The following is a 12,636-nucleotide window of genomic DNA, read 5'->3' as shown; positions in this document are numbered from 1 at the left end:
TCACTGCTATTGACAGTACCAACTAGCAAAATGCCAGTTACGAAAGTTACCTATAGCCTTGCTACTCGAAGTATGTTATGTTCCAAGACCAGCAGCATCTCCGTGAGCTTGATGCATGTTACAGATGCAAAATTGGGCCCCATCTTCATAGGCACTGAACCAGAATTTGCCTTTGAACAAGATCTCCTACCAATTTGTGAACACACTAAAAGCCAAGAAGCGTAAACCTAGATCGAGTTCTTATTCCTGGATTCCAACCCCATCTCCTTTACACCCCATGCAAGACAAGGGTAGGTGACCTTCACCCAAAATTCCAGATAGTTAAGAAAAATGTAGTTCTTACTTGAATTACCTGATTAACTCGACTTTCTCCTTATAAATGTGGAAATCTATTTTATCAATTATTTTCTTAAACTATCAGGTTAGTTCCACAATTCAGAAAAAAATTAAAATAAATTTCCCAGAAAAAAAGGGCTGATTTAGTTTCAGGAGAGAGTAGAGTATTTTATTTTGCCCAATCAGAGCCCTTCAGCATAAAGAGACATTCATATACATATATATGAACATTTTCCAGAAACATTAATTTATAATACATTTTTTAAAATACCAGCTTAACGGTATTTATTTACAAAAATATTTCATTACTTAATTTTAAACCTTTTGCTGTGATGACATTTTGTAAAGTACAGGAATGCAAAATAACTACAAAGTTTAACACGTTGTTAGTGTTTGCAATAGTGCTTCTTTTTTTTCTTTTTTAAGATGAAACAATACACAGATTTTTTTTCTTTTTAAAACTGTATTTCAAAATGCATATTCCAGTAATTACCTTGGAGATAGTTACTGGGACTGAGCAAGATTTTTTCTTTCTTTTTTTTTTTTTTAGAAAAGTGCAGCAACTGAAAACACCTGCGTGTACAGTTTAAGGTATACACAAGCTAGAGCTCTATACCACGCATGCTGGTCCCTGAAGTGGATAATGTTAGGGAAACTTGATCTTGCTCTTTTTCATATTGTCTTTTGGTTATGCATTTACAATGAACTAATAATAAAACTAGAAAGCAAAATGTTTTTCCAGTTATAGCTATCATGTTGAGCAGAGGACACATCTAAAACATCACAGTACTGTTTATTTACAAAAAAATATTAAAAATTAAAACATGATTTACCCTCTTTGCATTGCTTTCATTGATATGTTGAGTCTGCTTTTCAACTCCATACATTGTCTTCAGTTGAAGTTTAGACAACAAAAAACAAATAGCAAAAGTATATTAAAAAGAAAAACTAAAAAATGAATAGGATTCCATTACCATTAAGCTATACCCATTTTAAATGCCTGAGTCAAACAATCTATAATAAATTAATACTAATTTATTTACATCTCATACACTATAAAATTTCAATTTAAACTACGAGCCTCATTGTAAAATACTGGCAAAACTGACATTCATGATTTTTCTAATGTTAAGAATAAAATAAAGAGAGCACTTAACAAGTAGCCCCGGACTACCACACTCAATTCGTAAATAATGAATTGTGCCTAATAATTTAAGAGTGTGTTAGTAACTGAAGAAAGCAAAATTATAACCCTGGTAATTGGGAAGTTATTAAAATCATTTAATTCAACTGAGAAAGGTAAGCTGAAGTGTTTCCCTTTGTGTGTTTTTTGGTTGCAATAGGAATGCAAAATAACTAATAACTGGTATGTTAACATTGTTAGTGTTTGCAATAGTGCTTCTTTTTTTCTGTCCACAGAACCTTTTTGAAAACTTCTGAGGCAGTAGTAAGATCATTACTATTCACAGGAGAAGTAATCCCCATAGCACTTTATAAGAAATTGATCAGAGTGATGAAAAGTGCAATTAACAAAAGCTGTAAACAGTATCTTCACATTCATTTTCAAATGAAAACAAATCTGTGGGCATAAATCTCAATTCAATAGAACAAACACCCTAAAAGGGAAAAGAAAAAAAGGACGTTTAAGATGTAGGAGTGTTGTGTTTTTCCAAAGTAAATACAGATTAAAAAGTCTAAGAATATTGATCAAGTATCAAACTGATAAGGAACAAATTCTATAAACTACAAAATAAAAACCTTCATTGACAAAAATACATAAACTCTGTTTTCATTTTTGGAAATTTATTTTTAAAAAAGGTAGAAGAAAATACCTGGAAAACTATTTTAAATATATGTATATATATATATTTTAAAACAATAATTAAGTGAGGCATCCAACAGCAAGCTGTAGCTATTGAGAAAGATCTTGCAATTATTATTGTGGGCATTTTCTCCAAAAATAAAATTAATATTTGAAAATGCTCAATAGAGGGTTTTTTTAAACCATAGTAATGGTACCTTTCCTGTCATATGTGAAGACTTTTAAATGATGTATGATCTTTTTAAAATTAATTGTATCTCGATATGAGATACCAGTATTTCTTATTATAAGCGTAAAACATAACTTTTGTATGGATAATATACATACTTTTTAAGTACTTTGACTTAAACTTAACAAGTTCACCATTTTTAAAATTAAAGAGTACATTTATAAAAATTCCATTTTAAAACTAAAAGTATATTCTCTAGCAGTATGTATAAATATAACATGTTACTGTATGATCTTAAAACAAATCTGAAAGTGTTGCAATAATTAAGACCAAGAACACTGAAACATACAGCAAATTATTTTACTATTTTTTATATCTTTGAAAACTATATAAAAACCTATTGAAGGTTTTAAAACTGATCAGTTTGTTTAAGGTGCGGCTAGCAGCATATTCATGATTTTGGTATGTTTTATACACATGTATTATTTGATTTAAACTGAGAAATGTGGATTAAATGATAATAAAAAGTTTTCATTACCTAAAAAAGTGCAGAAAAAATTCAAGTTTATAGTTCAGTGCTCTTTATTTTGCAGAAAGAAATCAAGTCCCAAAAGTTAAAAAGTAAAATAAATCTTTGCCACAAAAAATTTACCTTTGGATATAGCTTTTCTAATGTCACATGAGAAATGCCTTAAGCAAAACATTTATGAAATATAGAACTCAGGGTAAAACTTTGAACTCCGTAGTGTCTTCTACATATTCTTTCTTTTCTCAGCAATTTCCCCAGCACCCCTGTAACCTAAAAGTATGTAACACTTTCAGACTTGTTTAAAACACTCACATATCCACATAAATAACTTCAGAGGAACCTACAACTAAGTTCTAAGCAAAAGAAATGCTTCTTTCTTTAAACTACTGCACTTAATTAAATTGTAATATACTTACACATAATAACATAGACAAGTAGCAGCATTTTTCACATCCATAAAAAATCAAAGTAAGAAGTTAGTAATAGCTCAGTTGAATCTATAACAATTTTCTGGAAACACTTTGTACAATTGAAATGCGAATGAAAAGTGTTAAGACAACGCAAAACTTCAAATGGGTATAATATACTGAATTGGTCAGAATGTTAAGATTTCAAATAACTTTCTAAGCAAACACATATGGATTTCAGTTGGAAAAGTGAAATGAACTGGATATATGTACATACAGAAAAACTACTTCCTACTGACAAACTGCGAATCAATGAATACTTCAATGACTTCAAAGTCAAGGACAACTGCAACAAATCAACGCTGAGGGTATGGAGAGAGCACACGGAAATCTTTCATTTTTCTATTTGAACTTTTTTTTGGGTGATTTTCTTGAAATCGTGGCTTGCTGGTGTCTATTACTTTCTGCATTTAAAACTTAAAAATAAGAGATGTTGACTCTCAGATTACAATAAATTCCCTGGGTTAGTTATTACTCCAGACTGTCCGTGTTCTAGAGACTGAATCACAGATACCTCTAAGAAGCTTATTTCCTCTACTCAAACATACTTAATCCTAACTGATGCCCTAGTTTGTTGTGCATAATTTGTAGATTAAGAATTCAATAACTCAAAATGTCAATGTAGGATTTGCTTATCAAATCCTAAAAATCCACTTCAGGTCAGTGTATCTAATTCTCTATTTGAAAATAATGACAAGTTTGGGTTTTATTTTGTATACAACAGGAAAAATGACAGTAAAAAATGAAGTTAATATAGAAAATAACAAAGCAAATTAAATAATTGCAGCTAATATGATCTTCTGCATAAATAATCAATCAGCATATTAATTTACTTAATGCTTCTCAACTCCTTTTAAATCCGTGACTCCTTTTAAATCAATTTTATAGATGACATTCACAAAACTGTACCTTTAAAAAAAGGATCTAACAATTCCTGTGACACGTCATGGAACAATGGGTTTATTGGGTAACAGATAATACAAATTAAACAATTCATAAACTGCTGAATGCTCAGTAGATAGCTGACATTAACTTAAAAAAGTATCAGTACTTTATAAATTCAAAAACTTTTGAAAATAATTGTATTTTTAAAATATTTCTTTTGGCTTGATCAATTATGTCTATTACATATATTTTAGTCCCTACTGAATGATATTTAAAGTAAACTTTGATGTAAACTTTTGTAACCAGTAGCGCACATTATAAAATGTAAACCTAAAAGCTTTATTAATGACAAGTAAAGAGGAAAAATGCATAACAGACTGCATGAAAAAGTCAATGTGTCCTACGTATGCCTTTAATGAGCATATGGAAGAGAAAACAACCATCATGTTTGCTATCAATTTGTGCTCTGATTATATCTTAACGAAAAATGAAAATGATTTAAAAAAATTAATAGAAGACAATTTTTAAATTTCATTGACATTAATTTTAATGCTTCTGTTTTGCTATTTTGTTGCTTTATCAACAATCAATAATAATCTCAGACTAGCCAGCACTATCAGATTGCTTCCTTCCAGATCTACAAAGCGATTCCTTCCTGTCTGAAAGGCTGTTCTATGAACCAGTCATTCACTGTCCATTGCTGGACTCAATCTGCATTTATATTCCAATACAGAAATAATTTAGTTATCAAAGTGTACGTATTTTCCTTTCCTTTTGGCTTTTTAAAACCTTGAAAGGATATGTACAGATTTATAGTATATTTCTACAGAAAATATTTTGTATGTCATCAGACTAGACTCTTATAGATAATTATTGGCAACAGATGCTTGTAATTTTCCATGCGATAGCATGTGCACTAAGATTTAATTGGCTCATCACCTGAGTGTATTGGAACAGTTAGCAAATAAAGGGCATTTTTAAAAGAGAGCTGAGCATTTTACTGAAATAAAGAAAGGGGTTTTTTTTGCCTTTTTTTTTTTTTTTAGCAATTTTAATTAAGTAATGCAAAGGTACATTTTATAAAAATTCAAGCAAAATTAAAAACTTAGCCAATTTTAACATTTCTACAAATTTAACCAGTACCTATTTTGGTCAAATCCACCTTCAGCTGAATTAATGAGAACAAGGACAAGGAACATTGAAGTATTCTCCTCACCACAATGGAGGTTTTTCTCACTTTCCACACTGCATAGCCACTACATGGAAACTTCCAGAATGATGAGCAATTCAGTCATGCTCTACACTTTTCTTTTCAATGAAAAGTGATGTATTGTCTTGTTTTGCTTTAGACAAAATATGAACTAAACACAAGTATATATTAACAAGAATCCGAGTAGACCATACACAAGTCAACTGTGTGTATGTCTTTATTATTAAAGCCCATCATTCAGCTTATCTGTCTAAAGATACGGTAACAAACAGTTTGATTCTTTTTCACTAATGATACTGATGACCAGTCAGTTTAAGAGAGGAAAAGTCCGAGACAGCTGTTTGTGATCCGGTCCAGTGACACAAATGTGACTATTTCAGCTTTAGGACTTCTCATTTCTTGCCTCTCCCTAAACAGGTCCAACACTGATGGCAGATACACTAGCAAACAGCCTTTTGGCGTATGAAAGTTTAACACAGGCATCATCCAGGATTAGTCTCTGCCATATCTCTTCCGCATCCTCCTTTGTTTTTCGTCTGTCACTTGTGACCTGTGGGGTTTCCAGACGACTCACAGCCGGCACACACCTCCTGCTCCAGTTTGAGTGTGTGAACACTCCTCAGTTAAAGCCACATGACTGAGGTAAAACAGTGCATGATTGTGCGAGGAAAGAACAGTATTCAGCGATGAACATCCCTTAAATGTTGACTTTCCTAAATAAATCAATATAATAAAAAAGGAAAACCTTTTTCCTTCTGGCTGAGTTGAACTTACTGGATTCTGGTTGTCAGAACTGGTACCACTTCTTATCTTTGTATTTCAACATCATCTAAAGGAAAGAAACAGGAAAATCATGTTCCTGAAATGCCAGAACAGTTTTTATAAGTTATAACTAGTTTCTATGTGTTTTTCAAAAATTCTATTATTCTGAAACATTCTGTAGTGTTAATTAGATTGCTTACTTCGGCAGTGCCTGTGGCTCAGTGAATAGGGCACTGGCCCCATGTACCGAAGGTGGCAGGTTCAAACCCAGCCCTGGCCAAACTGCAACAAAAAAATAGCTGGGTGTTGTGGCGGGCGTCTGTCGTCCCAGCTACTTGGGAGGCTGAGGCCAGAGAATCACCTAAGCCTAAGAGCTAGAGTTGCTGTGAGCTGTGACATCACAGCGCTCTACTGAGGGGGACAAAGTGAGACTCTGTCTCTAAAAAAAAAAACTAGATTGCTTACTTCAAATAAACTTATTGAAAGCATTAAGAACAGTTCTAGTTAGAGGAAAAAAGACCATAACCATTAAGAACTTCAAAATTTATAATCTTCAGTAAGAGATTTCAAAAGCTATTCGGACCTATTCTTACAATGGTTCCCTCTGGTGGCAAAACTCAGGAATTTGAAATTGTACAAAAGATAATGAAAATTCACACATGTAAAAATACAATAGCTATAAAAATACAGTCACTTTCGCACTTGCTTTCCTTAGGGATATCTGTTTGATAGACATACCTCATGAGCATGTTTAGAAAATGACTCTGCACTTGATAACATAGCTGCTGTTCTTTCTTCCAGGTCACCAAGTTTCTGACCTCTTTCATCTAGTGCCAGCCTGGCTCGTGCTAATTCACCGACGACTCCAGATGCTGCCCCTTTCACACCTTCAATACCACCAGGGCCAGGGATGTGCTGTGCAAGACTCCTTGAGGCCTTTCCTGAGGACGATTCTCCAACTGAACAGATTAGATAAATGAGAGTAACTCCAAAAAGGAAAATTTTATTAATTTCTTAGAATCCTACTACATGATAGCATTAAAATACAATATTTTAAAACTGAATGACAATGTAATTGATACATATTTTACTATAAAAAGAGAACTTTTATTGAATCTTCCACTCCATGAACACTAAAAATCCCTTCATTTATTTATGTCTTCTAACTTTTCTCAACAAAGTTTTATAATTTTCTATTTCCCCATGGAGGTCCTGAACATTTTCTGTTAATATTTGTTTCTAGATACTTAATTTTTTACATACTATTAGTGGTAGGCAGAATTAATGTCACTCTCTCCCCAAATACGGCCACCTTTTAGCCCCCGGAATCTGTGACTGTTGCCTTACATAGGAACATGGACTCTGCAAATGTGATTAAGGCCTGAGAGATGAAGATCATCCAGCATTATCTACATGAGCCTCATCTAATCACAAGGGTCCTTAAAAGCTCTAAGGAGCTTTTTGTGGCTGTGGGCAGAGAGAAATATAGCTTCAGAAAAACAGAGCAATGCAACTTTGTTGGCTTTGAGTACTGACAAAGAGACCACAAGCCAAGGAATGTGGATGACATCTAGTAGCCAAAAAAGATCAGGAAATGGATTGTGCTCTGGAGCCTCCAACAAGGAACAAAGCCCTGCCAACAAGAGTAAGGCCTGTGTTGACTTCTAATCTATAGAACCCCATCTATAAAGGTGGGTTGTCTTAAGCCAATAAGCTGGTGGTGGTAATTTGATAAAGCAGCCAAGAGAGAACTAATACAAATAGTAATTTTTGAAATTTCATTTTTGCTGTTAATATAATACAAATAAACTGAATTTTACTTTTGTATATGGATTACATCCATTAAGTTTGCCAAACTTATTTCCAACAATTTAGTTACAGATTCTTTTGGGTTTTCCAAATATGTCATAGTATGGATCATTTGCAAATGATTGTTTTGTTTTCCTTTCCCTGCTATTGTACATTTTATTTTTTTCTTCCCTTTTCACACTCTCCAGGGACTTCAAAACAACGTTGAATGCATGCCTCATTCCTGACATCAAAGTGTAATTTTGTGGTATCTTTCATTATTCCTACATTAAGTGGGATATTTGCTGTAGGGCTTTGGTAGCTAAAACACTGTATTATGTTTTTTAACTATCACTTATCAATTTACTTTCTAGGAGTCTGTATTAGAAATGGATATTCAATTTTAACACTTTTCTTGCATTTGTTTATATGGCTACATGATTTTTCTTCTAAATCTATTAATGTGTTTCTTTTAATGATAAATAAACTCTGAATTGCTGGCATAACTAAACTTGGTCTTGGTATATTATTTTTATTACATAATTTTGGATTTGATATATTAATTTTATTTTGAATTTTGTATCTACATTTATAATTGACATTTGCCTTTAATTTTTCCTTACTCATACCATTTTGGTTTTTGGTACCAAGGCTGTGTACCAACTCACAAAATGAGTTGCTGAATATACCTTTTTTCTTCTATTTTCTAAAAGAATTTGTATGGGAATCGAATTATGTTTTTCTTTAAATATTTGAGATAACATTCTAGTGATGAATCCTGCTTTGTACCAGGAGTTCATTTTATGGAGAAGTTTAATATCTAGTAATTATTAGCTTTGATATCTAATAGTTATTCAGATTTTTTATTTCTCTTTTTATCCATCTTAATGAGTTACATTTTTTCTAGGTATTTATTTCATCAAAATTTTCAAAAAATGTACTGTAAAGTTATAAGTTACATTATCTTTTTAAAAAAATAATAGCAGTAACTTTAGCGATGCCCCCTTTTTTCATTCCTAGTAGGGTGCTCCTGTGCCTTCCTTTTTATATGTTGGTTTTACCAGAGATTTATCAGTTTTATTAGACTTTAAAAGAAAGTCTGTGGCTTTTGTTACGAGTGAATGTTTGTACCCCTCATTCTTATGTTAAAGTCTAATCCTCAGTTGATTTTGGAGGTGGGGGTCTTTGGGAGTTAATTGGCTTGTGAGGACTGAGCCCCTATGAAAAGGCCCACGCTTACTTTCCCCCATGTGAGAACACAGCAAGATTGTCTGTAAACCAAAAATGGGGCCCAGAACAAAAATTCATCTCTGCTGGCACTCTGATCTCAGACTTCTGACCTCTAGAACTGTGAAAAGTCAGTTTCTGCTATATAATCCTCCCAGTCTGTACTACTTTGTCAATGTAGTCTGAACTAAAGCAGCTTTGCTAATATTTTCTATTATGTATATATTTACTATTTTATAATACCTTAATCTTTTTTCTACTTTCTTTGGTTTATTTTGCTATATTTCTAATTTTTTGAGACAAATGTTCATTTTCATGTTTCTTTTTCTAATACTGATTAAATATTTAGATAAATTTCACTCTTAAGTATTATTTTAGATTCATAGTAACGGTTATAAATTCTTGACACAAGGGATTATTCAAATGTGTACTTTTTGTATTCAAATATGGGGATTTAAAATTATCATTGTTATTGATTACAAGCATAACTGCACCGTAATCCTATCATATAGTCTGAACTGATTTTAACTCTTTGAAATTAATTAACATTTTTTAATGACAAAAATTAAGTCAACTTAAATCAACTTCTTATAATGTGGATTTCAAAACTATAGAAAAGTAAAAATAACTGTACAGTAAACACCTATATACTTATTATTTAATTTTGATAATAGATGACATCTTCCTGCCACTTGAGTGCCTATATAGTTTTTGAAATATTTAAAATTCATCATAGATGTAACAATATTTTACTCCAAAATAATTCAGTATGCATCTATAGTTTCCCTAGAAATAAAACACATGTTGGGCAGCACCTGTGGCTGAAGGAATAGGGCACCGGTCCCATATACTGGGGGTGGTAGGTTCAAGCCCGGTCCCAGGTCAAAACTGCAAAAAAAAAAAAAAAAAAAAAAAAGAAAGAAGACATATGTTTTGAATATTCTGTGTTTGAAGGTAGTTGTATTATGTAACGTTCCATATCTACTTGCTAGGTTTGTGCTCACTCAGGTACTGTTTGTGTCTTCTATACCCTTAACTAACTGAATTTTTATCTACTTGTTTTATCAATCAATGGGTGTATTTATAAGTTCTCAATATTGGAAAATAGTCAATGTTTGGCTTCTCGTATTTTTGAACTCAAAATATTAGGTGCATTGAAATGACGCCTTAGTATCTAATTTCTCTGATATTATTAATACAGTTGTACCAGCTGAATTGGTTGTGTTCATGCTTTTCCATCTTCCAAAATTTCAAACATTGTGTATCCTCATGTTTAAAGTGTCTCCTATAGTCAATGTACCCTCTTTTGTTTTTAAATTCAGTCTAACAATCTTTGTCTTTTAACTGGAATTTTTATTCTACTTGCATTTACTACCATTTTTTATATTTAAATTAGAGCTACATCCTTTAGGTACTTTTATTTAACCCACCTGTTTTGTGTTCTGCCTCTTCTTTTTTGCTTTCTTTGATATACCCGCTATTCAGGTATTAGGTTTTTCTAGGTTTTATTTTTTATTTTTTTTATTTATTTATTTTTAGAGACAGAGTCTTACTATGTCACGCTCAGTAGAGTGCCCTGGCATTACAGCTCACAGCAACCTCACACTATTGGGTTTAAGTGATTCTCTTGCCTCAGCCTCTCAAGTAGCTGGGACTGTAGGCGCCCACCACACCACCTGGATGTTTTTTGGTTCTAGTTCTCATTGTTGTTCGGCAGGCCTGGGCTGGGTTCAAACCTGCCAGTTCCAGTGTATGTGGCTGGTGCCATAGCTGCTGAGCTACAGGCACTGAGCCTTTTCTAGGTTTTAGAGGTTATTCTAGAAATTTGAATATGCATCCTTATTAAGGCTAATGGACACTTTTTATTTACAAATTTCTCAAAAAAATGCAAGAATCTCTCCTCACATTGAAATATATTTATTCTTCTAACCTGCTCAATTTTATGCCATTTTAGGGGATATGCTTTCTTTGTGTTATGTATGTATGTCTACACATATCACAAGCCTTTGTTTTATACTTTATAAAGATTATATTGATGACATTTACCATATTACTTTCTTTCCAAATCATTGTTTCCTGTATTTCTGACATTCCTTCAAGGATTATATTCTTTCTACCTGAAGTTCACCCTTTAGAATTCCCTTTAGTGTGGTGGCAAGGCTTATTTATTCATTTGCCTAAAACGTCTGATTCTCAAAGCATTTCATTTTGTGTAAAGAAGAGTAGATTAAATATCCCTTCTGTCAATCTACAGATCTTCCTTCCATCTTTGGCAGTTGAGAAGTCTTGTATCATCAGACTGTAGGCTCAAAGATTTTTTTCTTTGGTATACTATATTTTCATATGACACATCTAATTGAGAATTTAAAAAATTATCCTTGGAATTCATTAGGCTTCATAAATTTGTCAATCTGTATTGCACATAAATTCTGAAAATTTTTCTGAAATGCTTTTTTACATATTGATTTCTTCCTAATTCCTTTTGGAGAAGGTCTAAACATATGTTCAGACACTGCAACTTCTTTTTTAACTGTGTCTATTTTGTAGTTAAGCCCATCCATTGAGTTTTTAATTTCAGTTCTAGAATTTCACTTTAGTTTTTTCATGACCGCTGTTTTGACTTTTATAGCTGCCAGTCACCTGACTAAATGTTTGGGCCTGGTACTTACCCACCTGAACAGGATATAAATGTTTTATAGTCTGTGCTTGAAAATTTTAAATTTGAAGTTCTTGAGATTCTGCTTCTACTTTTTCTGTCTTATTGATCACGATGTTGATTACTAGCGTTCTTCGTTATCTATAATTGTACGCATGATTTTTTTGGTAGAAATAATTTCAGGAGTTGGAACATGTTAGCTTCTTCAATATACTTTTATAATTTGCTCCTATGCAGGAGCTGGGTACTCCAGCAGTCTGGCAAAATATTAATAAACACTGAAGGTTTTTCTGGGTCACTCAGATAATGTGCAGCTGGGCTTAATTCTGTGTATGTCTTCAGGCTGGTTTATTTGACCCTTACTGTAAAGTGATAGCCTAGGGGTCCTTGCAAAGTGGAGAAGCTATTTCAGGGTCCCCATCCTTGGAGCCCTTTTTGCTGATTCTGGATGTTATTCCAAATCACCAGTCCCCAATGACCTGAAGAACAGTCTTCATTTTTTTTAAAGCAGGTTAAAACTATGTAAAAATTCATCAGGGTTAAGTTTTTAGAATGAAATTGCATCGCACTGCTACTTACTACTATTTAACATTATAGTTTTTCTAATTAGTTAAACAAACATGAAACAAAATTTTTAAAATATTTCAGCAAAAAAGAAAAAAGAAACAATTTCAAGGAGCAAAAGAAACACCCATTTGGAAAAAGGTCCAGCATTCAGTGATTCATTAGTTCAATCAACAGTTTCATTGATTTGTGTCAATTACGTGGAAAGTAGCAACTGAACC

General features: G+C 32.6%; 1 protein-coding gene across 2 annotated transcripts in view; it reads right to left on the bottom strand.

The window, feature by feature from the left end:
* Nucleotides 1–486: 486 nt before the first annotated feature.
* The window catches only part of STXBP5 (syntaxin binding protein 5), a 140,649-nt gene continuing 128,499 nt past the window's right edge, over nucleotides 487–12,636 (bottom strand). For both annotated transcript variants that reach the window (XM_053591523.1, XM_053591524.1), the window contains 2 exons: nucleotides 6,919–7,139; nucleotides 487–6,247 (listed from right to left, as the gene is read on the bottom strand). In XM_053591523.1, coding sequence (XP_053447498.1) covers nucleotides 6,206–6,247; nucleotides 6,919–7,139 — 263 coding nt within the window. In that variant the 3' untranslated portion in view covers nucleotides 487–6,205. The remainder of the gene's footprint in view (nucleotides 6,248–6,918; nucleotides 7,140–12,636) is intronic.

Source organism: Nycticebus coucang, chromosome 5 (assembly GCF_027406575.1).
Source record: "Nycticebus coucang isolate mNycCou1 chromosome 5, mNycCou1.pri, whole genome shotgun sequence".
Classification (NCBI taxonomy): domain Eukaryota; kingdom Metazoa; phylum Chordata; class Mammalia; order Primates; family Lorisidae; genus Nycticebus; species Nycticebus coucang.
This window is presented reverse-complemented; position numbering and strand designations above follow the sequence as displayed.